This window comes from Convolutriloba macropyga, chromosome 8, assembly GCF_964194025.1.
Source record: "Convolutriloba macropyga chromosome 8, txConMacr16.3, whole genome shotgun sequence".
Lineage (NCBI taxonomy): Eukaryota > Metazoa > Xenacoelomorpha > Acoela > Convolutidae > Convolutriloba > Convolutriloba macropyga.
The window spans coordinates 58,177,647-58,205,507 of NC_134475.1; the positions used below are offsets into that span (position 1 = coordinate 58,177,647).

The window sequence follows — 27,861 nt, forward strand, 5'->3', positions numbered from 1 at the left end:
CCTGATGTTTTCCTTTTGGATATGAAAATCAAAGAAACTGATAGGTCTGCTTCTGCTCGAATATTAGGAATACCGTTGTTGCTAATTCTGTTTCGCGTGTTTTTCCGTTGGTTTTTATATTAATGCTGGACTGCGATTATTTAGGCGCAAACTTCTTTAGCGCTTGAGCTGATAACTAAGCCGCGTTTTGGAGGCTGAAGAGATTAGCATTGTAATGTAAGAGTTTTCTTTTTTTGTTTTCTTTTGTTAAGTTTCCTGTTATTTTAGCTTTTTATTCAAATTTTGAAATAGTATCTTTGAGGAAAGACTTAGGAAAAATTTTAAGCCGGGTTCCACGAGGAGCCCGGGGATCCGTTATTCTTTTTTTTTGAGTCCGAATTTTGGGCTGAAAGTTTGAGGGTCGTAGCTCTTCTAGTTTTCGAGATATCGCACTTTTAAGTTGAAAATTTTTTTCGACAATTGTAATTTTTTCCAAAATTAGTCTTCCCAAGGGGAAATTTCTGGACTTAGGCGTTTTTTCTTCGAATTTTTTGTTGCGAAAAAAAACTTTTGTTTTTTTTAAAGAAATTTTTTAATCCTTATTAAACACTTCCGGTGTTCATGGTTCTGATTGGGTACGCCCCGTAATGGGTTGGTAGTTTTGGTTGTGCATGTTCTGGTATATGAGTGTAAATTGGCTGAGAAGTGACTGGCGGAGGTCTGTTAATATGTGCAATCGTTAGCGTGGGCTCTTCCGATCTTTTCAGTCGTTTGATGTAGTCCCTCAAAAAGGTTAACGGTGTACGCACTCGTGTGCTATCGTTGTCCTGCTGGGTGTCAAATTCGTTTTTAATTTCCAAAGGCAGAACAAGTGAACATTTATGTAGTGGATGTTCAGGATGCTCTTGTAGATATTCATAGTCATTGATTGCAACTACTTGCACTGACTTCGTTTTGATCTTTCTCCCTTCGTGTGTTATTCGGAAAGGAAACCTGCGGTGTAGTTTTGCCCATTTATGTAATAAATGTGAGTATGTGAGATGCAGAAAAACACTTATCAGGAATGAAAGGAATCCAAATAGTAGTGACATCTGCCACGGAATGTATTCTTTCAGTCTGTTTTCAAGCTTGGGCTTCAGTGCTTGAATTTTCTCCAGAATAGGTTGCGCTATCTTTTTGATCGTTTGTTTGCTGGTTCTTCTTGAATCAATTTGTTGGAATTGTGGCTGTATCTGATGTAGAATTTGAATTTGTGCTTCTGATCTTGATGAGAAACTTGGTAGTTCTTCAAGTGGCGGTAGGAGGTTAAAAATGGTACTTATTGGGTCAGGTAATTGGAAGTCAAGTCGTATTGCCGGTACCGAATCGCAAGCTGTAAGATCTGATCGTAAATGAATGTTTGGTCCAGGTAGTTGTTTACCACATCCCAGTGTAATGATGCAAACTCTGCATCCAGGATGCTCAATCCTTGCTAAGGGATTGCTGCCATTCCCTGCGCTCTCGATGAGTGTGTAGTCGTCGCTTGCCGACGTAATTAACCAACGACCGAAGCCGAGATTGCGAGCCTTTTCAGTCAATGGCAATTCGATTACATCCAATTGACAGCGTTGCAATGCAAGTAGCTCGTCGTCGTGGAATAAAAGTGTAGCCATGCAAGACTGATAAGTCTGCTCTGTAGGTATGGCTTTTGTGCATATTGCATATTTTTGGGACCCAATGCAATTTTCGAGCTCTTTGTCATCGATAAACGCGAGTTCTTCTCCATCGTCCGAGATGGCCATGTATTTGGCTTCTAGACGCCAAACTAATGCTTTGCCTGTATCCCCGTCTGGCATGGGTATGGGAATGGCATGCAGCACATTCATAACTGTGCTCTTTGATGCCATCGGTATGGCCAGTGTCAGGATCAGACCTGATTCAATTGCCTCAACTTGTGAGACCAATTTTGTCTCATAATACGAGAGAATGTCGAATTGGTACGGCGAGTGACAATCGGTCCTGTAGCCCATTTTGTTGTAAGTGTACCATTGTAAGAATTTCATGGAGCTGCTGACGAGGTACCAGCGACATAGGTAATAGCTGGTTCATGAGTGGTGTTAGTGAATTCAGAACATTAATTCTAAAGGTGTACAGAGCTGCTCTGTAGGTTTTAATGTTCGCCAGGATTGTCTGAAAGATATTGCTTAAGACAAGACTGTGTTGGTTTATTTGTTCGCGTACATAAAGGTATTGTAGGCAGTTTCTCATATGGTGGACATTCTGACGGAGCGCAGTGAACTGCCCCTCTGCTAGCTCCCAGTTCCTGTTTTGGGTTTTAATTATCTCGTCCTGCGCCTCTTTTATTGCTTTAAGTTCTCCCGAGACCACAAAGAATTTTTCGTTCTGTGAAGTGGTTATTTGTTCGACATGTTCTGTCAGGTATTTGAGGTAAGCCATGGCTTGTCTGATGTTTTCTTGGTTTCGTTTTACCCGTTTGTCGCATCCGCCAAATACCGATTTGATAAAGCACAGGAGTTTGTCTCCTGCGCCAATTCTAATTCCCAGAACTGCAGCGGCTGCGGCTGCAGTGGCTGCTGCCCTTGGTTTGCGAGAAAAAGTTGTATCCGTTGCGGCGTGTGAGCGGAGGAGTTGTGACATTTCTATTTTTAAGGATTCGATATCCTGCTGTGCGAGTTCGTTTTCCATGATAGCTTGTTTGGCGATCCATTGTAAGCCAGATGTTGATTCAGTCATGTTGGTATAATTGAGTGGGCAACCATAATTCTTTGAAGTCCACATGCTTGCCAGTTCTCGAGTGAGATTTGTAAGTTTCGACTCTACTGTTTTATTGTAGACTGGGTAAGGGACTAGGATTTCTGTCTTTACAAATTTTTCTGTTAAGAGAATTTTCTGATGTAAGTTAAAAAGTACGCCATCTTTAGTTGCCACTGCTGGCTGGTTACTTGAGCCGCTTTTAATATTTGTCAATAAGTAAAGTAGGAAGCAGGCTATAGCTTGTTGTGGAAGGTAATTGAACATGGTTTATGAATGGGGTTGTTTTTTTTTTCGAGTTGAGAATGCTGCTGATTTCGAAGTGAATAAAGTTGAAGAATGATTTTACTAGTTATTTTTGTGGTTTATATAGTGAATACAAAGGGCGAGATAATAGCCACTAAGAAAGGAGCAGTAAAGTAATGACGTCATAGTAAAGAATCCTCTGTATCCGTTGCGTAGTCCAGAGTTTGATGAAGATTACCGTCAATTTGCTGCCTATGAAGAGTTAGTGGAATGACCCGACTACTGTTTGGTAAAATTGGACCTAGGTCTATTAATTCTCTGGGAGGTACCCTATGCCTTAATGGCGATGAGTGCCTAGGACCTTGGAAATTAATGTCTGAGTCAGTTTCTGTTGTTTCGAATGCTGGATCGTCGTACGATGCTACCTCGTTATATTCTTGGGAGTTGGTTATTGCTGATTCGTTTGCTGGATTTCGTAGAGAATCTGTCTCAGGCAAGTTGTTTCCATCTTCCATTCCTTGTGTTTGTTCAGTTGCATCATTGTTTTGGGGCATTGAAGTGTTGGTTTCCGCAGAATTGAAAGTATCATCGATCTTTCCCGAGGCTATTGAGAAATAGAACTCAAGCGAGGACTCGGTGTCACTAGCGCTAGTTTCTATATCGCTATTTTCTGCATCACTGAAAGCAATGGAGAGGTCAGGGTCAGGGTAATGACTGAGCGGGAAGTAAGTGATCACTTTCACTTGCGGATCTTCTTCGGAAACTTGTAGGCTGTTATATATTGAGTGTTCTCTTGCCAATGCAAGGTGGTCGCTTCGTCTCAGGTTGTAGGGCCTTTGTGAGCCAAATCGGGTATCTGTTTGAGGGAAATTACTGTTTTCAGAAAAGACGTAGTCTCCCACATCTATTGTTTCTGGTGTTTCTCTTTCTTCAGACGGCACTGAGCCTTCCACAAAGAATGTATTTTCGTCGTATATAGTTTCCTGTTGTATTTGTTGATGGTTTGTTGGCGGTTCTTGTGCTGAGAAGCTCGCCGTTTGTACATTTTGATTGAAACTGATTGATCTGGTTTCTGGCACTGTTCTGGGTAGAGTCATTGCTTCTTGGTTGATGTGTTTCTCGATCTGGTTATCGAAGAACTGGGGTTCTCGTTCCTCTTCAGGGATTGAGGGATCGGCCTCAAAATTTTGAGGGTCGATTGATTCTAAGTCTTGGATTTCATATTGTGGTTTTATTGGTCGCAATCGCATTCTGTGTACACATTGTGTATAGTTTGTGTTAATTTTCCGCACAATATAGTTGTTATTTGTGAGTCTCTTTTCCACTCGGTACATAGGAATCCATCTGCTCTGTTGTTTGTTCATTGTTGTGATTTGTGTTGTACATTTTGGGTCCAAAATGAGGCAATAATTTTGTTCTTTCAGAGGAGATGCATTGGCTTTCCTGTCGTAATATTTCTTGTATTTGAGGTATGAATAAATAAGATTTTCTTTCACGGAAGCGAATAGCTCCGTTGTTTTATCCTGGATTTCCTTTATGCAATCCGCTTTTGGCTTGTGTTGCCAAAGACGTGTGTTTTGAAAGCGTAGGTCGAGTGGGTTGACTGGTGTGCGTCCGTGAAATACGTCTGATGGCGTACACCCTATTGCTGGAGCGTAGGTAGTGTTGTGTATGAATACTGCAATATCAACGTATCTATGCCAGTCGGAAGACGTTTGGTTTTCATTGATTCGCAGAATTTGTTTGAGTGGGGCGTGGTTTCTTTCGAGTAATCCAATTGTTTGTGCGTGTTTCAATGTGCAGTGTTTGAGTTTGGTCTCAAGAATTGTGGCGAGTTCGCTCATTAAATGTGACGTAAAGGCTGTCCCTAGATCGCAGATTATCTGTGATGGAATGTATGAATGTTTCAGGAAGATGGAAATAAGCGCTCGGGCTACAATGTCGGCGTCACCTTTCATCAGAGGTATTGCGAATAGGTATTTCGAGAAGACATCTATCCCGGATAATATGAAGGTGTACGGTGAAGGGTGCATCTTTCCGACAAGGTCGATGAGGAGTACATCTGCTGGAAAATTTTGTAAGGAAGACATTGGTTGTAGAGGTGGTCTCAGAGCTGCTGTGGGACTAGGTTTCGTTTGTAAACAAGTCACGCAGTTTCTAATGTAGTCAGTTAGTGTTTCGGTGAAATTGGGGAAATAGAACCGCTTCCGAAATTCGGCTATGGTACGCGACACACCTTTATGTCCGCTCCAGACACTGTTGTGGATGCGGAAGAGTACTTCTTTTTGCAAGTGAATTGGAACACAGTATTGTTTGATGAAGCTGTTGCCTGTATGATTGTAGAACTTCCTGTGTAGCACTCCGTCAAACATAGCGAGTCTTGGGTATTGTTTCAGGTACTTTTTCAAGTCTGCTGAGAGATATTGGGCGGTTGTTGGTGGGCCTGTCTCGAACCAAAGGATAACTCTTTTGATGTCTGAGTCTCTTGGTTGTTCGGCTCTTAGATTCAATGGCGAGTGACCGGTTGTATCAAAGTCGTCCATTGGATTGTGTTCGTGTATTGCCTGGAACTGCGCCGGTTTTATTTGTTGAATATGAACCTCCTCAATGATTTCTGTTTGATCTGTTTCGTTGACGGTCTGAAAAAGATAGTGTTTCCTAGTATTTTCCTTGTATGTTTTGTGCAGGAGTGTAATAATTGAGTTGTTCGGTACTTCGGCGGTAGTGTCAATTTGCACTTCACTGATTGGTATCTTCGAGTTGATGCGAAGTGTGAGTTTTTCCTTCGGGTTTATGTGTATCCTTGAGAGGTAATCTGCTGCAAGGTTGGCTTTTCCGAGGATATGTCCTAGTATTATGTCAAAACTCAATACGTGATCTAGTGCGTTCCACAGCGTTGGTGGGATGATCTTTGTTTGAAAGAATCTGGTGACAGCTCTGTTGTCTGTCAGGACTAGTACTGGTTTCTCGCATCCCCAAAGGATGTTTGCAAACATATCAAGGGCAAAATGAACGGCAAGAAATTCTTTCGCGTAGATTGACATATTGAGTTGATTCGGTTTGAAGATACGTGAGCCGAAACTTACAGGTGCATAAATTTTGTGTTCAGACGCTCCGTTTGTAGTTTGGGTGTAATCCTTGATCATTAATACAAATCCGGCAGCATAGAATGATGCATCGGCCATAATGACATATTGTCTATTGGTCATCGGTAGCCTTAGTGATATTTCACAGGCTGATTGTAGATCTTGTGTCAGTTTCTTTAACATTATGTTGTGCTCCTCGTTTATTTCAAAGTCTGTTTCTTTCTTGAGTAATCTATAAAAAAGGAAGCAGCTTTTCTCCGAGCTCTGGTATAAAGGCTTTGTAAAAATTGAAGAAACCGACCATTCTTTTTGTTTGCTTAACATTTTTCGGCATCTTGAATGTTCTGAGGAACGTCACGATTTTCTGTTTGATGGGGGTCAAACCCTCTGAAGTTATCGTGTTCCCCAAGAACTGAATTTCCTTCAAACCAAAGGCGCATTTATCTGTAGCTAGCTTCATTCCTGATTCTCTGATGCACGTGAAGACTGCTCCAGCATATCTGGGAGATCATGAGCACCTACTCCAATATCGTCTACATATTGAAAACATTTGTCAGCGGTAATTACGGGGTCAAGATTCTGTCGCATGAAGGAGCTGAATGCGCTGACACTTCTGCTCAGTCCTTGTGCTAATCTTTTAAATGCGTAAGTTCGCGATGCAAAATTGAAAGCGAGCAGTTGGATAGATTGCTCGTCGGCCATTGGCACGGAGTAGTATCCGTGGCTTCCGTCCATTTTGCAAAAGAGCTTTTTCCCTGCAAGATGGCTTCCTGCGTCAGCGAGTGTTGCTATTGGGAAATTGTTGTTGTTATAGTCATTTCGAATCAAGTGGTTGATTTTACGCAGATCTATTAATATTCGTAGTTTTCCATTCGGTTTTCTTTTCGCGAAGATTGGTGATGAATATCTACTGAATGGCAACATTGTAATCACGCCGTAGTATTGTAATAAGGCGAGTTCTACTAGGAGATCTTCTTTGAGGTGGATGGAAACTCTTTGGGTTTTTGAATATACTGGTCTATCAGTATCAGGCGTCAGTTTTACTGAGAATTTTGAGGTATAGCCAATGTCAAGGCGATGTCTTGTAAATATATCGTTGAATTCCAATAAGAGATCTTCTGTCTTCTTCTTTTCCTCGTCTGTTAGAACACTTCCGTGCCAGTTAAAGGATTCCAAGAATGTTTTTTGGTCCTCTACATTATCCAGTGGTCGAATGGACTCTCTCTTCTTGAAGCGAGTGAGTTCTTCGTAAATCCGTTTTTCTAGTCCTGTGAGTTTGGATGGATCTTCAGTTGTCTCTGGGGTTGGAAACCAATATTTTGCGTTGTGGTTAATTGTGATGTGATTTAGCTGGCCCTTCGCTACTTTCTCAATATGTTTCGATATGGTTTTTGTTGTCTTTGACAAATTATCTGTTTCCAGCAACTTGGGCTCTAATGGGATAAGATAGCGAGCTTGTTCGGGTGTGATTATCGTGAAGGTTGCAGGTAGTGTGTTTCTTTCCATTGTGATCGGTACTTCCGTTGTGTTGATAGCCATTAGTTGAATTGGTTTGTCCTTTTAGCATTTTGTTTATCGTACTCGTAAGGCAGACTCCTATGTTTTCGAGTTTTGTTGTAGGCTCTACTATTCCAATTTGGTGATCTGCTTCTAATGGTTGATAGGGCATGAGTTCAATCATTTTCTGTTCGCCGGGGTTAATTATAACTCGAGTGGTTGTTTTAAGATAAATTTTACGCTTATTATTGAATCGTTTCGATGTTTTTGAGCCTGCCGTCGCATCAAGTTCAGGTGAAATGTGAATTCAGGGAAATGTAGATAGTGGTTGTGGGCGTCGATTGTTATTTCATTTTTGTCGAAAAAGGGGAATCCAAGTAATATGCCGGAAAGTTTCTCAAAAACCATAATGTCCTCTGTGAGTTCTAAATGGTCAATTTTGAATGTTAAATTTGTCGTGAATAAGATTTGAGACTGATGCATCAACGCTGTGGAGACGGTAATTTCCGGTGGTGCCTTTTTTTATGGGTTTTTGCGTTAGATGATTGTCGATTTTATCAAAATGTTTTTGTGACATAGCGCTACTAAATGCTCCAGTGTCAGCTATGGCTTTCATTGTAATTGAGCCTAATTGAATAGGAATTAGAAAGACGTTTTCGTCATAGCTAGTCGTACAGTAAGAATTTTTTTGTAGAAAAGCATGCAGGTTATTCAGTTTTTTGGCTGTTGGTTGAATGGCATTGTTGCGTCGCGATAAGGTGGTTGCCTCTGAGTGCAATCACGTGCGGTATGCTCGTTGCTTGCGCATATCCTGCAAGAAGTTCGCATTGGCGTGGGAGATCGTTGTCGCTGGTTGTATTGTTGACTTTGGTTGTTGTATCTACTCATCGCGTTTGTACCTCTTCCTCTACCTCGATAGAAAGGGCAGTTTTGATAACCTGAGAAGCTTCTATTTTGGTTTGGCGTTCTGTATGCTGTGTTATTTCTGTTTTAGTTTGTGAAAGGCTTGAGTTTTGGGAGCTTGTTAGTGAGTTGAAGGCTGTGGTGTGTGCTGGCTCTGGGTTTAATTGGTCTATTCGAAGTCGTCTTTTGACTATAGAGCATAAGTCGTTTACTCCGACATTGTCCAATTCTCTGAGAAGAACTTTTTTGTATTTGAAGGGCATCCCCTGTATAAATTGTTCTCGGATTCTTCTTGTCCGCTCGTCATTGCGGTCAATTCCGGCACCAACGTCATCGACGATTGCTAAGTTGGCAAGCCGCTGTAAGTCAGTTAGAAAATCGTCTGGTTGTTCCTTCACGGGATCAAATTTTCTGCTCTGTAAATCTAACTCAAAATTACGCCGTTGGTCTGGACCTGAGTAGCGGTTGCATAACTGTTCTAATGCGTCATCAAGGGCGTTTCGTGTGTTTTCTGGTAAGCGTAGATAATAGTTTAATGCGTTTCCGTCGAGGTGTAAATGTAGGTATCGGGCTTGTTGGTTATGATCCGCCGGAATTCTGGCAACTGCTATGCTTGCTCTCAAAAGACCTTAAAATTGGTCCCAGTTTTCGTTGGGTAGCCCGGCAAAACGTTTGAGCGATACGTGTGGAGGGTGCGGCGCGGCCATATTTGTTGTTGTATTTTATGGGTGAAAAGAACAATTCTCCTGTTGATCTTGTCCGTTTGTTTTCAATCGACAAAGTGGGCAGGTCTGGCGTATTGGTTTATGTGAGGTGATTAAGTTGGTTTTTCCTGTATTAGCTTTTATGAGTTCGTGTATATCACCTTCTGGGAGTTTAAGTTTTGTTGAGTTTGATTTATTTTTAATGATGATTATTCCATACCTCTTGGAGATCGGTGGAACAATTTTGATATTGGGGAATTGTAAAACGGCATCCAGAATTTGCTTGTTTTTGTGTGATAAATTTCCCAAAAGAATAAACATTAGTTTGAGATAAACATGAATTTTAAGACAATTGTTTTTTTTTATGAAGCTTCAACTGTGATAATTTTTCTCTGATTCCGTTTCTTTAGTGTTAAAAATGACGCTCTTGATCTCTGTCGCCATATGGTGACTCTCTGCAAAGCTATTCTAATAGGAGTTTTCTACTAATGTTTAGGTTCCGTGTGCAGTTTTTATGTTTCCTTTTCAAATATTTTCTTAAGTATTTAGGTTCGCAAGCGTCCGGTATTCTGCTAAGATGAGAAAATTTCACAAGTTCTGAGGATGGAAAATAGCACTAAGTTTCACAAGAATCAATTGAAGAACGAATGAATATTTCGTGTTATGCATTTCGTATTTATACTTTTTATTTACATTTTTGTCCAATCAGAATTGAGTTCATTCTATAGACAGTGAATATTTTATAAGTTTTATTTGAGTCTGAGTCTTCATGCTCGATAGTGTCTGACTATGTACATTATTCTGGCAGCTTTGTGAAAACGCTTTGAGTTCTTCGCTAAATTGTTCTATTGAGGATTTTTCTAAAATTAGAGGAGCACAAGAAATTTGAAAATTTGGCCACTTTTCTATCTCAAATTCCCTTTATTTGTTCCAAAACTATTAAAAGCGAACTTAAGGCTCATTTATTCCTGAGTAGAAAGCTTATCTGAAACGCCATTCCCCACCAAGATTTCTGCTTAACCTCAAATTCAATTAATTTGACATTTTGCACAGTGAAGTAAAGCAGGTATGATCAAAATTTTATCACGCGCAAGACTTCAAAACTCGCGCTCAAGAAATATAAAAATGACGTTACGCACGCAAATGCAATCAATACAATGATGCCATTGAACAGAATCGGCTATTTCAGTCGTTACACATGAATACACATCAAATGTTGAAAAAACATGTGTGGCAAATTGTCAGAAAACAGCTGCCCTATAAAACTTCAATGATCGACGTGTCCAAAAAAAACATGAAAATATCGAGACCAAAACCATTTTGAAAAGTTTGCTTTTATACAAACTGCTGTCGTATCTGTAAAGAAATGAATTATATACTAAAATGCTTCCCTCAAACATTTCAACTAGTTTGAGATATCCTCCATCTCTTCCCTTGACCTCATCTCCTCCAAATAGACTAAGCAAAAGTCAATTAGGAAAACCCAATTGGAGAATGAGGTATGTCGTGTGAATAACAATTCTACGCGAATGAACAAAAAACTCTTCCCTTTAAGTGTATAAAAAATTGACGTCATCAGGTAGTTTAGTCAAAATATTGCATGAAAAAATTCAACATGAGCTAAAAAAGTGAGCGTGACGTCATACGGTTGTTACAAAAAATCTTTCGGGACACAATACAAAACATACCCGGCAGATTGCCGGAAAATAGCCGCCGTTGATTCCAATAAGCATGATTGGGATTGAACGAATAGAATATATTGAAAAAAAAAGATTTTTGTACAAAAATATTTTTTAAGTTCGATTTATTTTGATGGCATTTCGTAGTTGAACATACTTCTGTTTCTTAGAGAGAGGCTACAGGGGCTACTATCAACACCAATTAGCATTAGAGGTGGTAACTAAGACTTATAGGAACGACGTTCAAAGAGCGGGCATCTAAAACTGGGCTTTATGGGTTTATCCCGTTTCTATTTCTGACTTCAATTTTTTATACCGACTCTGTTCATTTTGAATTGCTTTGCTGAGCAACTGATGTTCAAATTCACTTTAAGCAGAATGAGAGAAGAGAGAAACTAGCCTAGAGGTCAAAAAGGTTTCACGCAAAATGTCGAAAAAGCGGCAAAATGGTAAAGCGAAAAAAAGTTTGACGAAGAAAAAAAACATAGCAGGACAAGTCCTGAAATACAATCCAAGTAATTGAATGAAAGACAGACCTAACGAACCTGACCAGCGGATCAATTGAACAATCCCAGCCAACAAGACAAAATTTCAAAAGTTGAGAAACTAAAAGAATCAAACAAACTAACCAAAAAAACGATCATTGCTAAAACCCTTGAAGCTTTTGACTTGAAGGCACAAAATGACTCATTTCAAAATACTCATTAACTCACGCAAAAACCTTGAAAGTAATTATTCTGCCACTAAAAGCAGATAAACTGGACAAATATGACAAATGCATCAAGAAACTGAGAAGAGAAAATTTAAAAATTTCCAAAAATAGGACTATAAAAAAGGTCAAAACATTTTTTTGACTCGGGAGCTCTATTTTGTAAACCGTCTACAAAATTTAAAAAGTTTCGTTGGTCAGTAAAGATAGTTAAACACAGAGTGACAAAATCGAAAAATTTGAAAACAATCGAAAATTTCAAATTGCAAGCTTTATTTAAAAAAATTCCCTAAAATTGCAAAATTAAAAAATTGGAAACTATTTTATTGCCCCTAGAAACTATGTAGTAGCATACTAGCAAACCCTATAGGAGGTTCCCTGGCCACTGAATGAAAATTTCAAAAATTTAAAAAAAAATGCCAACTTTATCAAAAAATTGGTAAAAGATATTAAAATACCATATTATTATACCAAATATTGAATACCATTCCATGGCCAAAAAATATTTTCAGTAAACTGTTAGCAAACCCTAGATGAGGCTTCTTGCCCCCTGGGGCTGGAAAACTTGAGTAATGACAATAAATGTCAGAAAATTTGAAAAGAAAACCAAGTTTGATTAAATAAAAACTGGTAAAATTCATGAAGTTAAAATGTTTAAAACCAATTCATTACTAGAAACTTTGCAATAACCTATTATTAAACCCCAGAGGAGTTTTTTCGACATCAAAGTATGAAACAACTCAAAAAAATAACAAAAATTTTCAAACAATTTGAAAAAATTAGTATAAATTACCGTGTTTATGTCTGGAGCAGCAATAGATATAGCTCTTAAAGTGGCCGTAAAAAGCAATTGCGTCTTGCAAATCACCTTTATCAACTTTAATAAACCTCAATTTCAGACTGGTCTAACAAAAAATCTAAAAATGACGAAAAAGTGCTAAAAATTTCATTATTTTAGGCTCAAGAACTCCCAAAAATGACCTTTTAACCTTCGAATGACGGCCTTGCGAGTAGCTTCACCACTCTGAGTACTTGAGGGACTACTAAACGCGGGCCTCTAATGAAACTTGATGCCCGCTGAGCTTTACCTGTTTATCCCGTTTTGAAAGCTCAAAGTCATGAAAACAGGTGTGAAAACATCTTACAAAAAAAAAGACAGAGCACCAATACAATCCAATTCTTGGATTGTAAAAAAAAAATACGAGCCCAATAATAGCCGGCTGAGAAGATGAGGGCGGCTATTAATTAAGAGAAAGCCCATAATAGACCCGCTCAGCTATCGTAAATGCAGCTATTAAAAAGATCGGCATACAGTGACAAGTCAACAAAACAGCAGGACAATTCAAAGGTGCAATACATGAAACAATGAGAAAATCTTAAACTTGACGCTCGAATTACTTCAATTGGAAATTCAATTACAAAAATACTGTCTAAATTGAACAAATGAACAAAACCAAATATAACCAACTAACGGCGGAAGAATTGCTCCCAAAAGACTAATAGGAGCTCGAATCGATTGCAGCCTGCTTCAGTCCGAGGGGAACAACTAAATTTACTAAATAAACTTAGAACCGGGTCGGGCTTCAAATGACGTCTTTAGTGGGGCTTCAAATGACCACTATAACCATTGAAAAAAATACGCAATTACGGCTGACTTTCATTTGACTTTTATTAGTGAACAGTCGCTAATTGAGTTCAGCTGCTGACACTTGTGAGAAAGAAAATTGGAACATAACCGACTAATGTCGGGCAAATTGCTCTCAAACAACCGGCGAGCGGTTGGCTTTGTCAGTAGCTAGCCACAGTTTAGTGAGGCTAGCTTTACCTTGCTCCGACTCTGCATCTTTTAGTTTTCTAGCCTTTTTATGAAAAAAATCAAATAAAAACTCAAGTTCTAAAAAAAGCTTCCAGATTTCGCAGTGAAAATTTTCAAAACTATTTTTTCTCTGGAATTCTGTCAAGTAACGCATCTGCTTGACTTGAAAAGCTTCGTTGGACAGTAATGATCGTAGGACAAAGATATTCAAAAATTTTGAAAATCGCAGATTTTACAAAAATCTTGCAGAAATTTAATATTTTAAAATCTTCAAAACGATTTCATTGTCTCAAGAGACAATCCAGTATCCCTATTTCAAGCTTTAAATAGTTCCACTGGCTCATAAAGATCCATAAACTGGGAACATAATAATTTACCGAAAATGTGACAAAAATTTAATTGCTAGAAAATTGTTAAAGCTGGAGTCATCGAAATATTGATAATCATTCCATTAACTCTAGCAACTATGCGACAGCCTGTCATCAAACCTTGGAGTTGAACTATGACCCTGGTGCCGAAAAAATGATTGGAGAAACCTAAAAAATGACAAACTTTCAAAAAACTTGAAAAAATTGCGGATTGTGTCAAAAAAATTGCTAAAATTCGTAACGGTAAAATGTTGAAAACCATTCCAATACCACTAGCAACTATGCAGTAACCTAATATAAAACCCTGGTGTAGAGTGGATGGCCCTTGAGGTTGGAGAAACCTAAAAACTGACAAAAATTTCAAAATTGAAAATTGAAAGCTTTATCAAAATTTTGCTAAAATTTGTAACAATAAAATAATGAAAACCATTCCATGGCCAATGAAAATTTTTAATACCCTACTATCAAACGCTATAGGAGACTTCCTGGCTCCTGGGTCTCGGAAAACTTAGATAATTACAATAAATTGCAAATTTACAATAAAAAAATTGAAAATTTCATCAAAAAATTGCCAAAGTTCGTGATGTTAAAATTGTTCAAACAAATGCACTACCATTAGAAACTATGCAGTAGCCTATTATAAAGCCCTAGAGGAGGTTCCTTGACACCCAGAGCTGAAAAAACCCAAGTGACAAAAATTTTCCAAAAGCTTGAAAAAAATTGCGAAATTAGTACAAAATTGCGTGTTTTTAGCGATCGGTTGTTCGTCAGTAGCCACCGTGGGGGTGGGGGGTGCACTTGGGGCTGAAGGGGAGGGAGGGGTGGGGGGGGGGTTGGGCAACAGTGGGGTGGGGGGCAACAGTGCCGGTGGGGGTGGGGGCAATAGTGGGGGGGGGGTCAACAGTGAGGGTGGGGTGTCTTCAACCTCTAAGAACCGCCCTTCACACCATAAGTATAAGTCTCCAAAACAATTTGAGCTGAAACAGAGCTGAAAGGCTCTAAGAGCACTTAATTCCCGCTGGGCGCTACCTGTTGATCCCGTTTTTGAGGACGAAAAGTCAAAAGCGTCAGACGAAAAATCGGTCAAGCGAAAAATTGCATTAAAAAAAAAGACCGACAGGACTAATATAATTGCCACAAACTTCGTTTGAGAGGAATTAACCGCGCAAAAAGAAAAAGCCAAGGGTGTAAAAGTCACTCAATAAGTCAAAACTATCCAGTAAAAACTTTGCATAAAAGATAAACATGTTTAGAATAATTGCTTCCAACTTCGTTAAAAAGAGAAATGAAATTTCTGTACATCAACGAACTTTCAAAAATTGGTTTTACTCCATCACTTAAAAAGATTTCAAAAAGTTGAGTGCGCACAGGTATACAACCAGCACCTCAAAAGAAAATAAACTCTACGAATTCAAAAAAAAATACAAGACAGCTGCAATATAACTGCGCTTAAATCATCCCCGCTACAAAACGATATCTTAAAAACCCAAGACGCCTTTTTGCGCATTAACTAAAACACTACAATTTTGCTATGTTTTTATACTTCAGCTTTCAAAATTGAACAAAGTTTCCACTCTGTTAATGAACGCAATCAATTTTAACACTTACAACGGGGAATTCTTTCTACAAAAGTTAATAATAGCTTTAGCTTTAAGGGGAAGGTGGTTCTAATGGCCGCAATAGCTTCGTAGATGTGCAGTTCCAGATTTAAAAATAGAGATCGAGATGTTATCTTATTAATTACCGAGATGTTATATTTGGATTAGGAACTTATCGCTGCTTCAGTGAGCTGCTCTCAATTAACCTTCAATTAGAGTGATACACAATCAGTTGACCTTATCTCCATGAATTAAAATACAGAAAAGTCATTTTGATATTGAGGAAACCATTGTTGGGAGTAAGTAAGTCACATGTGACCAAAAACTTAATCCCGCAAAAGAAAGAAAAAAAACTCGCAAAGATAAGATGTTGAAACGGAAAACACAAAAACTCCACCTTTCATAGTAAAAATTAATAGAAAAGACAAATACTCATGACAGCCAAATTTTTCAAGAACGTCGTCAAACATTCCAAAATCAGTTTGTTGTAACCGTTATATGGAACGACTTATTGTCGTCAGAATTTTAATTGCTCGAAATTCAGAAAAATGGCAGCTGCATTTACCACGAAAATTTAGATAGAAGACAGTTTTACGTAACATTTGTTCAAAGCAATGAGGAAGTTCTTGAATTCAAAACGCAAATTTTTACCGCGAACTGTGATTGGAAGTAGATTACTTTTTGGAGGTACAAACACACGACTCAACTTCGAGTTGCTAATAAAAAATGCCAATCTAACACTTTCTGAAGTGTTTAACATTTTCTTGTTTTAGGTTTTAGACAAGTATCATATATGATGCCGTATAAAAGTAGTTCCTAGTACAATCCTTGCAAGAAAAAAATCATAAATACCTCCTGCGCCAAATTCAAGACTTTGATAATCCAGCAATTTATATGATAGCTAACCATAATTTTGTATTAAACAACCGACTACCGTCGTAAGAACTGCTCTCGAATGACTAGCGGGAGCCTATCGCAGCCGGTTTTAGTCGGCGGGGGGAGGGGGGTTCAAATGAAGTCATTAGAGGTTATTATAAACCACTATAATCACTAATAAAATTTAAAACATACCCGGCAGATTGCCAGAAAATAGCCGCCGTTGATTCCCATAACTCTATTGGGATTGAAAGAAAAGAAAATATCAACAAAATTGATTTTTGTATAAAAACATTTTTAAGTGCGATTTATTTTGATGTCATTTCGTAATTGATCATACTCCTGTCTCTCAGTGAGAGGCTACAGGGTCTAGTATCAATACCAATAAGCACTATAGATAGTAACTAAAACTTATGAGAACAAAGTTCAAGTACCGGGCATTTAAAAATGGGCTTTATGGGTTTATCCCGTTTCTATTTCTCACTTTGATGATTTTTTATACTGACTCTCTTCATTTTGAATAGCTTTGCTGAGCAGCTGCTGTTTAAAAGGACTTAGCAGAATGACAGAAGAGTGAAACTAGCCTGGAGAAGTCAAAAAGATTTCACGCAAAATGTCGAAAAAGCGGTAAAATGGGTAAAGCGAAAAAAAGTTCGACGAAGTGAAAAACATAGCAGGACAAGTCCTGACGTACAATTCAAAGCATTTTGATTGACTAAAAAGAAAAACTAGACCTAGAATGGACTATGAGTGAATTGAGAAAACCATTGTAAAAAATCAGATAAAATAAGAAAAAAACAGAAAATCAATGTCAAAATTCCGCATGTGAACAAAAAAACCACTAGCGAGAAAAAAAATTAATTCAAACAAAAAACTAGGCCTAGAATGAGCTGTGAATGGATTGGGAAAACCATTTAGAAAAAAATCCGATCCAAAAAATCGAAAAAACAGAAAATCAGAGTGAAATTGCCGCATGTGAACAAAAAACCACTACCGAGAAACCGAATTTTTGTTCAAACACCGTTTTCTCACTCTTCTTTAAAATTAGAGCGAAAAAAATTCACGCCGCAACACCACTCGCTTTTTCGCTCTATTTCCTGTTTCGGCGTGACCAAAATCAAAACTCCAATTTGACTTCAAAAATCATGAAAATGTGTGAACAGATCTTAAAAAACATAGCCGGAAGAATTCCGGAAACGACTCGAAGTGAAAATCTATTTAACTGCCATCCAACTACTCATCAGAAAAAACTTGCCTCCACTAGTTTATGATTTTCTCGAAACCAAACCATAAAACAAAAAGTAAAAACAAAAAATCAAATCTGTTAACATATAATAAAAAAATGTGATCAAATTTTGTCATAACTTGAGATCCAGAAATAACTATCTCTGCCAAAATTACTTCATCAAAACAACTAGTACTTACTAAAACCATTTAAGTGAATGTTTTAAAAATACTTGAGGCCAAATTATGAAAAAAGCTCTCAAAAACAACTTGCACTAAAAAAAATGAAGAAGTTAGTAAAATTACAAAAGCAAATAAATCCAAAAAAAAATTCTTTTCAGCCAATAGGGCATCCAGATGCTCGCAAAACAATAGGCAAGCCATGGTAGCCTAAGAAACTTTTCTCAAAAAACAGAAAAAAAACCCGAAAAATTGCAAAGAAAAAAATAGTTCCAAAAAGAAAATAGTTCCAATTTTCGCCATTTTTTGTCATATTTCTCAACAAAGAAATGAATCATATCCAAAATTGCCCATACTTATTAATAAACAACTAGAACAACTATTATGAACCCTAAACCTCCACAAATGCCATAAAAAATTAAGGAATAGAAACGGCATTCAAAAACAAATTCAACAAAACTATAAAAACGAAATGAGTTTTAGTACAAGGAAACATAAAGCCGAAAAAAGTTCCTTTGCAATTGGAGCAATGAAAAACTTGCACGAAACGATGGGCAAGTTATAATAGGGTGGTTAAGACACTTGTGTAAGATTTAAAAAAGAAACTGCAAAAAATGAGAAAAATGGTTTAAAATTTCTCAATTTTTCGGTCATTTTTCCGTAGAAAAAAAAATTTATACCAATAAAACTTTAGTCAATTGGTATCCTACAATTCCTTAAGTAGCAAGCTTATATTCAAATCCCACTTAAAGCAGTAAAACAAAAAAAAACAGGTAAAAATTCATTAAATTTCGTCTAAAAATCAGCAGAACTGATCAAAAACCTCCAAATTAGCATTAAAAATCAAATTAACTACTTGAAACCTTCAATTCCTATCAAAACAAACCTAAAACTAATACAATATCATAATCAAATCTCATAACCATCAAAATTTGCAAGAAACTGCTTTTAAAAGCCGCACGTGAACAAAAAAATTCGCTCGCTTAGAAAAAATTTTTTCACACATCAATTTCTCGCTCTCTCAAAAACAGCTGAATGAACAAAAACCACTCCCTTTTTGCTCGACTCTTCAGATTTTTTCAGCGCCATAATCACTCCAAATTTTTTTACGCGTTTCATTTCCCGCTCCAAAAATCACTCCAATAAAACTGATTAAAAAAAAGTAGAGATTAAGAAAAGTTAGTAATATCTGTCATTGAAAAGTGCTCTAAATACATTCCATTAAAACCTCTAGAAAAGTTCCTATCAAAAGCTAGAATACTAAAAAGTCGCAAAAATCAGAAACAAAAATTCAAAAAAAAAATCACAAAAATTCGTGGAAATCTTCATAAAAATTACACAATTATCTTTAATAAAATGACTCAAAACTGAAATCAAAATCATAAACAAGCATCAAAAGCAACTAAATTGGACTATAGGCATCCCCAAACGCTATAAAAACTTAGAAACTACTGCTATAAAAACTAGAAGAACACACAGCATATAAAAACAACTTGAAAGAAATCTTGAAAAATAAGCTTTTTGATTTCACAAGAGCACATAGAGCCAAAAAACGTTAAATGGAGCAAAAAGAAAACTGAGAAACTTCCAAAACAATAGGAAAACCGAATAGGCTAAGAAACTTCTCTAAGTTTAGAAAAAAAAGCGAAAAACAGCAAAAAATTAAGAAGAATAAATAAAAATGTTTTAGTTTATTGTCAGTTTTCTTAACAAAAAAACCGTTTAAAACCTAAGAAAATGTAATCACTTGGTATCTAAAGACTCAGTAACAAACATGCGTCTATTCAAAGCCCATACAAAGCAATATAACAAGACAAAACGCAAAAAAAATGCTAAAATTCGCCTAAAATTCAGCAAAATAGCTGAAAAACCAGCAAAATGGTATAAAATTCTTATTAATGACCAAAAACCTACCAACCACTATTAAAGCAACGTTAAAAATCACACAATACCATAACAAGACTTCTAAACCAAAAAAATTAACAAAAAAAAACGGTTTTAAAAAGCCGCACGTGAACACAAAATTTCGCTCGCTTACAGAAATTTTTTTCACACCTCAATTTCTCGCTCTCTCGAAAACAGCGGAATGAACAAAAAACCACTCTCTTTTCGCTCCGCGTTTCATTTCACGCGTTTCATTTCCTGCTTCAAAATTCACTCCAACTAAAGTGATTTAAAAAAAGGACTTCTCCAATACTCCTCTTCGAGTCGTAAAAAGACAGCGCCCCAATACAATTCAAATTCTTTGAATTGTAAAAAAATTAGGAGCGCTATAATAGCCGGCTGAGAAGATGAGGGCGGCTATTAAAAATTACACCAAATTTTACTCACTTCTGATTTGACTTTTATTAGTGAACTGTCGCCATTTGAGTTTAGCTACTGACACTTGTGAAAGAGAGACAAATTTATATGACGCAAAACGAAAAATTTAAGGGCGTCAAAGTCACTCGAAAAGTCTTAAACGGCCAAGCAAAAATTGCATAAGCAAAAACGGACACATTTACAATAATTGCTTTAAACTTCGTTCGAGAGCAATTAAAATCGTGTTAGGTGTAGTGAACATACCACTGGATTCGTCACTTCCCAACTCCTCCTCTCCCTCACTTTCCTCGTCCTCCCCTGAGTAGTCTTCATCTGAGCCGCCACTGCTGCTCTCCTCCTCTCCAGCATCCCCATCATCACTACATAACACAAGAAAAAACACTTCAAAATTTTAATCTAGGTGGCACATCTTCGCCAGTAATTCATTTCTTTTCGACCATTATAATGGTATTCACGCCTCAAAAAATTTCTTGGCCCAGTTGTGTTATCAGCACACTGACTTTAAAGGCATCTTAAAGAAAGCAATTTTTTCATGATAAATAATTTGCCTCATAGATATGTACAACACGACAAAACTGATCATAGTAATAGCTAGCCATATCTTTTTAGACTGCACAAACCACTTATCACAGCGCAAGAAATTAAGCTAGGGAAACAAAAACTTGGTTCAGGGAAAGTGACGCGTTATATATCAGGGAAAACATTTTTCCAGGACAAGTTTACAGCTCCTTTTCGTGAGCATGAACAGTTGAAGCAAGCACCTTTGATTGCCTGCTGGTGCGATTTTTCACGACTGCGGAAAAATCGAAAAACCCACATTTTTCTTTGCATTGAAATGAGAAAACGGATCTATTCCCCTTTTGCCTCCCCCTCATCCCCCCTCAATCGTGTTTTTTACCACCGTGTTCAGACGATAGTTGCGGTAGTCCTTATAGAACTGCTATTGAAGAAAAATTGATATGCACAGGCGGAAACACAGTTTTGATTAATTCTCAAATACAGCCGATAAAATACAAAACCCAAAAAACTCGCCGAAAGAGCGCCAGAAAATAGCCGCCGTTGACCCCACTGACCGCCGTTGGGATTAAAATAGTTCAAAAAAACAAAGAGAAAAACTAGTGACAGTTTAATAATTTTCGAAGTCTCAAAAAGTGTTCTGATTCTTTTCTGCAGTTTCATCAGATCAGATAAATATAAACAACTCAGCATCTAAATTGGAGAACAATAATACTATTATTTATACTAATGCCAGTTAACAGTATACTCTAAGAAAGTTCGATAATAATGCATTAAGTCTTTAAACATTACGTCTTAGTTGCCAGGTTTCATTGGCTCATGCCGTTTCCCGACCTTGAACCTAAATGAGTAAATTTGCCGGGAGTTCTAGATTCCTTTCGGTTAAAGCAGTCCGAGAGGTGAGCCAAACGTGAAAGTCATCGATTAAGTAAATCGAGAAATGTGATCGACAGGTAAAAACAATTAAAATATGGCAGGGCAAGTCCTGAATTACAATCCAAAGAAATGAATGAAATACTATAAAATCACTTATTTTACAAGCAGACCAATTGAACATTACAAACCAAAGAGACAAAAATTGGTTCACGAAATTGTAGAAAAATAAACCTATTGGCACGTAAATTGTAAATTTTTTGGTATCAATGATTCCAAATAGAAGAGCAAAAAACTCAGAACATTAGCCATCTAAGAAAATCTTCATTGAGTGAAGAAAAATTGATAGCCACACGCGGAAACACATATTTGATCAATTCTCAAATACAGCCGATAAAATTCAAAACCCAAGAACAGGAGACAAACATAGACAGGTAAAACATCAATAATAAAAAAGAAATCAGCAATACTGAAGATTCTTCGGTTCATATCCTCAGAAGCACCATGTAGAGCCCAAATGGACTAAAGAGTAAGAATGTACGCAAGCTCAAAAGCATAAGTAACCAAAAAATTCGAACAATTGTCTAATTTACTTGGCAGTTAAACTTCAAAACCAATTCATTTACAGACAAACTCACCAAAAAATGCATAGCAGTTGAGCAGAAAGCTGGCCAGACATTATAGACAAACTGAGGCAAAAACAAGAAAAATCCGAAAATTTTAAAAGTTGCTTTTCTTGAAGCTTATTAACTCACGACCAATTTTGTCCTGCCAAATTTACCCAATAACAAGCAAAAGTCTAAAAAACTTTCATTGGCCCCTAGTAGTCGAAAAAGACAAAATATGACAAACATTTTCAAAAAAATTGGGAGAAAAATACAAAATTGACTAAATAAGTACAAATTATTAATACAGCTACCTTAAAAAACAAATTAAAATAAAATCTATATTGTCCAAGGCCTCTATGGCCTAGGACCCAAGTCATTAAAGACCCGTTCAACAAAATCTCCAAAAATTGGGGTCCAAAAATTTTAGTTCCACCAAGCAACTTCAGAATAGACTAATATACTTAAGAACATAATAGACTATTAAAACCGGCTACGGGACTCTAATGAATAATGAAACAATACCTACTGTGCTTTACCTGTTTATTCCGTTTTCAGACAAAAGTTAACGAAAAATAATAGAATAAATCAAAAATACAAAGCCGGACATGTCCCGAATTACAATCCAAAGCATTGAATTAACTAAGGACCTGATAGCGCAAATTTTTCAGCAACATCAAGCCAAGACATTCAACACAGAACAAGATTTCATATTCCAAAAAAAAAAACAATTTATTAACATCGGGCGAATTGCTCTCAAACGACCGGTTGACTTCGTCAGTAGCTAGGCAAGGTTTAGTGAGGCTAGCTTTAGCTTAATTGAAGGGGCATACGTGAGCGCAGCGGGGGGGGGCTGCACCGGGGCGCTGATGGGGTGACAACAGTGGGGTGAGTCAATCTCTAAAACCGCCCTTCGCACCATAAGTCTCCAAAAAAGATTCTGTGAATCGCATACATGACGACTAATGAGCTGAAAGGCTCCAAGAGCACTTAATGCCCACTGGGCACTACCTGTTTATCCCATTTTTGAGGACAGGACTAATATAAATGCTTCAAACTTTGTTTGAGAGCAATTAATCAATTAAAAAATTTGAAACCAAAACCTAAACTTAAAAAATCAAACCATGAGAACGATCATTAAGAAACTACATGATAACACAACAAAAACACCTTCAAAACAGGACAATATTTAAAAAAAATCAGTTACTTTTTGAAAACAGTTGTAAAAAAGTAAAAACTCGGATATTAATCGAAACTATTTCATAGGCCTCTTCTATTAGGCCTCATTAGAGAGCCAATAAGACCCGTCATTAATGAGACTAAGAAACACTAATAAAAACTACAAAAAACGGGCACAAAAGATTGATATTTTATTAAAAGAGACAGTATCTAGGTCATATAAACAGTCAGTGCACCAATACAAGACAAATCCTTCGGATTGTAAAACAGAACAAATTCAATTAAAATCCTTTGGATTGGAAAAAAAGAGCACCAATACAATCGAATTTTTTTCTAATTGTAAAAAAGGGGAGCACCTAAATAATAGCCGTTGAGACGCTAACGGCGGCTATTAATGAAAAACTAATTCAAAAACTCCCAGGTAGCTCCAGCTGAAAAGAACGCAACAAAAAATGGCGTACAAAATTTTATTCAAAAGACAAAATTCAAGACGCTAGCAGTTTCGGTGAAACCTAAACCAACTCTCCAATGAAGTGTACAGCATCTTTAAGCTCTTACAAGGTTTTACTAGCTTACCCCGTTCCCGACCAGGAAACATCAAATCAACACAACGAAAAAAAAAAGATTGCAAAAAGTCCAATGTGACTTAAATAACTGCAACAAACTGCCCTTGAGACATTAAAAACAAAACACCCACAATAGAACTTCTATCAACAATAGAACGCTATCAACATCTCAGCTATATCATACATCAAATAACATCGAAATCAAAGACAGAACATTTTAAAGACAGAAAAGTAAAAATCAGGGAAAAATTAACTGAACGCGTGAAAAGGAAGTTGAGAGAAATCAGCATGCAGATAACGAAAATTCAATGTTCGTTCAATTCGGAAGTCTACAATCGCAGGAATTTTGAATGTTCGTACCGAGCAAAACTCTAATTTGGAGAAAAAATACAAGTTTAGAACAGAGCAATATACTGGAATTTTTTAAAAAAGAATTGCAACACAAATAAAGGACCTAATACCAAAAATAACAAATAATAAAACGACCGAGTTCGGTTAAATCGCTCTCAATGACGGGTAAGATACTTATCGATAAATTGATTGACAGTCTATATCCCGCTAAAAAAGTTTTCAATGCAAACACCCCCTTAGAAGCGTAAGAGTTCATTAGAAATCGCTTGGTTAACTCAGTGTCAAATTTCTTAGCAGCACGTTTTGCACTTTTGAAGTCACTTTCTCCGGCAACTATTCTGTAGACCGCAGTTGAAATTGATGACGGAGATTCTGAATGAGAGCCTGTAATCGAAAATAAGACCATCAGGGGCCAAACTTTTTATAGGAGCTCGTCGAGATCTATATGATTATATGCTAACCTGACTTTGAACGTTTCATCCTCGACCTCACTGTCATCGTCAACATCTAACTCTTCTTCCTGGGGTTCCAAAAATTCCCAACCTCCATCCGCGAAAAACGCCTCTGGATTGTCAGTGATAGTCTTCATAATCTTGGCCCAGTTCAGGGACTGCAACCCCTCAGTATACTTGATGTCACAAGAGTTCAGCCAATCTTTCACTGCGTCAATGGACTGCATTGGAATTGACGAAACCATAGCTGGTTTCTTGAAATAGTCTTTGAATATAAACACCATGTCAAAATGTTTCAACTGAAACTGCACACGCTCGAAATGAACAAGTTCAACTTCTTCCAAAACCACGACAAAGGTCGGCCATTCAACTACGTTTGCAAGAGCGCTGCTAGTCGGCTGCAGAAAGCATGTAGATCTATGAGGTACTCCAAAGAACCCCAGTTCCCGAAAGGGTACTTCAAACTCCACCTGATTTTTTGTCTGCTGTTCAACTCTATCGATGAAGCTTTTAAACGCACTTTTCAGTTTATGTCTCAACACACGTTCTTGTTGTTCTTCATAAACATCATCTCGATCACGGGTGAAACTTTTGCCAAGGTCAGTCGTGATTTCACCGACTTCGGTGAAAAATTGCAGATCTAAGTGCTTTTTCTTTCCAATCATTAGAGCATTCTTCAAATGAAAGTGCAGGGCAATGATCATTTCTTTATCGCAAGGTTGGAAAAGGGCAATTTTTATATTATTGAACAAAATGTCGACTTTATCTCCGTTCATACTGGTATACCTGAACCCGTTAGTGTGTGATTCCAGAGATCCTTGCAGTTTTTTAGATGACAAAGTGGGCCGACAGTAGAGATCTTTCAATTTAGGGTTTCCTTTGGTGGGATTTATGACAAGATCTTGCTGCTTAACAATTCCTTCCTTCTCTTTTTCTTCAGCTTCTCTAGCTTTGAATCGCTTCTGCACGTCTTTTATCATTCGGAACGCATTGTTCAAGTTTGAGCTGGGAGCCATTGATTCGCCCGCCTTTTTTATATTCGAGGCTCGATAGTTGATTTCCTTAATGAAAAAGCTGCTCAAATCACCTTGAGTAGGATTGGCTAAAAATCCGGAGGGATGGAAAAAGTTTATACGCAAGTAGGTGTACTCGCCTTCTACAGCCGAGCTGATGTTTTTAATAGTAGAAATATGAAAGGGTGTCGCGATACCCTGGATAGGCAAAATTAAGCTTTCAGTTTTTCGATCAACATGCAATTTCATCGTTCGAACTTCCGGTTCCCCGAAAGGTAAGTTCGAGGCGTTCTTGTAGGAGCTCTGCACTTTCCGCTTCGAACCTTCGTCTTTCTTATCCGCTTTCTGTGCGAGCAACCGCCGTTTAGCTTGCTCGTTCAACTGCCTCGATATCTCTCGCTGCCTCTGCTTTCGTTTTTCATCGGCATTTTCTTCTTGGCGCGTTCGTTGCTGCAAAACTGCAGCCTTCGCCCTTCGGGTGCTCAGCACCTCTTCGACCTTTTGACCGTCGTCATCATCATCATCGTCGTCATCTTTAAGGTGTATTGATACATTCTTCGCTTTCCGCTTGGCAGTTGTTAAAACAGTTGCACCTTTGTCATCAGCAGCAACAACCGTATCTCCGACAAATATTGCGTACACTTCATCCGAACTGCTTTTTGCGTCCCTATTTTTCAGATTCTCAAACCCAACAGTCACCACAAACGACATTCCCTTCGTAACTTTAGCTTCACTTTTTGTATTGAGAACCAACTGACCCTCTCTGAACTCAATACCAGTGACAAACCCAAAATTTTTTGTCAGCTTCTGAACAAGTTCAGGCTTTTTACCTCGTACAAAATCAATAGCTTTAGTGCAAACGTCAGAAAATTTAGCACCAGGGACTAAGGAGGTAATGATCAAGTCAAGAGCCTCGCAGCAGAGATCGTAAATTTCAGTTTGGTCTTTTGTTGGGTTTACCATAAAGGTTCGAACTAAGCATGAACAATAGCTCAGGAGCCTTAACCCACATTGTATTGTTATTACATTGTAGGCTAAATTCCTCTCGTCACTTTCGGCACTGAATTTCAGCTGGAATTTCCCACCGCTTTGAATAATGGGCGGAAAACATGAATCTACCTCCGAAGGATCATAGCCTTGCAAGTTCTTTTTATCTTCGCTAGCTTGCTCGATTTGTTCTGAAAATTTTGAATGTTTAATTTTCTTGTCTTTATCAATTAAAAACACCAGTTGGTCTTTAATATACTTGGTAAAGAACACGGACGTTAATTCGCTCGATTTCTTCAGCATTTCCTGGCCTTTTTCATCTTTCACGGCTAACAAATTAGCAGTTTCTTTCGAGAGATCCACTTTCTCAAATGTTGTTGCTTTGACAGCTTTTTCCCACGATTTGATAAACTCACTCTCAAAAGTATCTTTAACAAAGGTTCCGAGGGTTTTCTTCTCGCCGCCTTCTAAAGTTTCAAAAATTTTGTCAAAATGAACTTTATTATCACCCTTTTCTCGAACGATTAGTTCAATTTGAGGCAAATTTTCATCTTCATTTGATTGCAATGGGCTCAAAAATTCGACTTTTTTCTTGCCAGTTAGAATGAACACCTTATTTCTCCCAAAAACAATCAGGGTGTCCGTGATTTCGTATCCAAACAACCAAACTTGCATTGATTTCGATTTGCAGTAAACAAGGTCGTCGCCAGTCCCTAAACAGGAAACAATCATGTTCGTTCGATTGAATATCCTCAAAGCAAAATATAAGTATGCAAGTATACGTTTGAGTATAATTTTAGACATAATTATGACAAATTTTGTTTAAACCTAGGCCAAGGTATTGAACAAAATTTGCTGCAGGTTTTGCGGAGCCGAATTTTGCCATCAATAATCTCCGAGTGGAGCTGGCGAATTTTCCAAATACAGATGTAATTGTTTCATTAATGGAAATTATTGTTTGCAGCAGAAGCACGAGACTTTGAAATAAGTTTCACGACTTTTTTACAAATGTTCTGGCTTATCACTGTTTTTCTGCCCGATGCAAAGAACTTTTGACAGCATTTAATTAAAATCGTTCTCAATTACAAACATAACCGACTAACGTCGGGTGAATTGCTCTCAAACGACCGGCCAGCGGTTGCCTTCGTCAGCAGCTAGCCACGGTTTAGTGACATCTGGGCGCTACCTCTTTATCCGTTTCTGAAGACGAAAGTCAAATGGGTCAGACGGGAAAACGGCCAACCAAAAAATTGCATAAAAGAGAACAACAGGACTAATTTATTTGCTACAAATTGCTTTTCAGAGCAATTAACAATGATCTCCTAAAAAGTGACCATTAAGTCAATTATTACTTTAAAAAACAATTCTACTATAACTCATT

General features: G+C 37.6%; 2 protein-coding genes across 2 annotated transcripts in view; one reads left to right on the forward strand and one right to left on the reverse strand.

Annotated features, from left to right (window-relative positions):
* LOC142344868 (uncharacterized) overlaps positions 1–27,861 on the forward strand; it is a 577,092-nt gene that overhangs the window by 307,379 nt on the left and 241,852 nt on the right. The window lies entirely within an intron of this gene.
* Positions 1–27,861, reverse strand: part of LOC142344858 (FACT complex subunit SPT16-like) — a 120,506-nt gene that overhangs the window by 5,855 nt on the left and 86,790 nt on the right. The window contains exons 3-4 of the mRNA XM_075396892.1: positions 24,490–27,193; positions 20,182–20,297 (exon numbers count right to left, since the gene is read on the reverse strand). Coding sequence (XP_075253007.1) covers positions 20,182–20,297; positions 24,490–27,193 — 2,820 coding nt within the window. The remainder of the gene's footprint in view (positions 1–20,181; positions 20,298–24,489; positions 27,194–27,861) is intronic.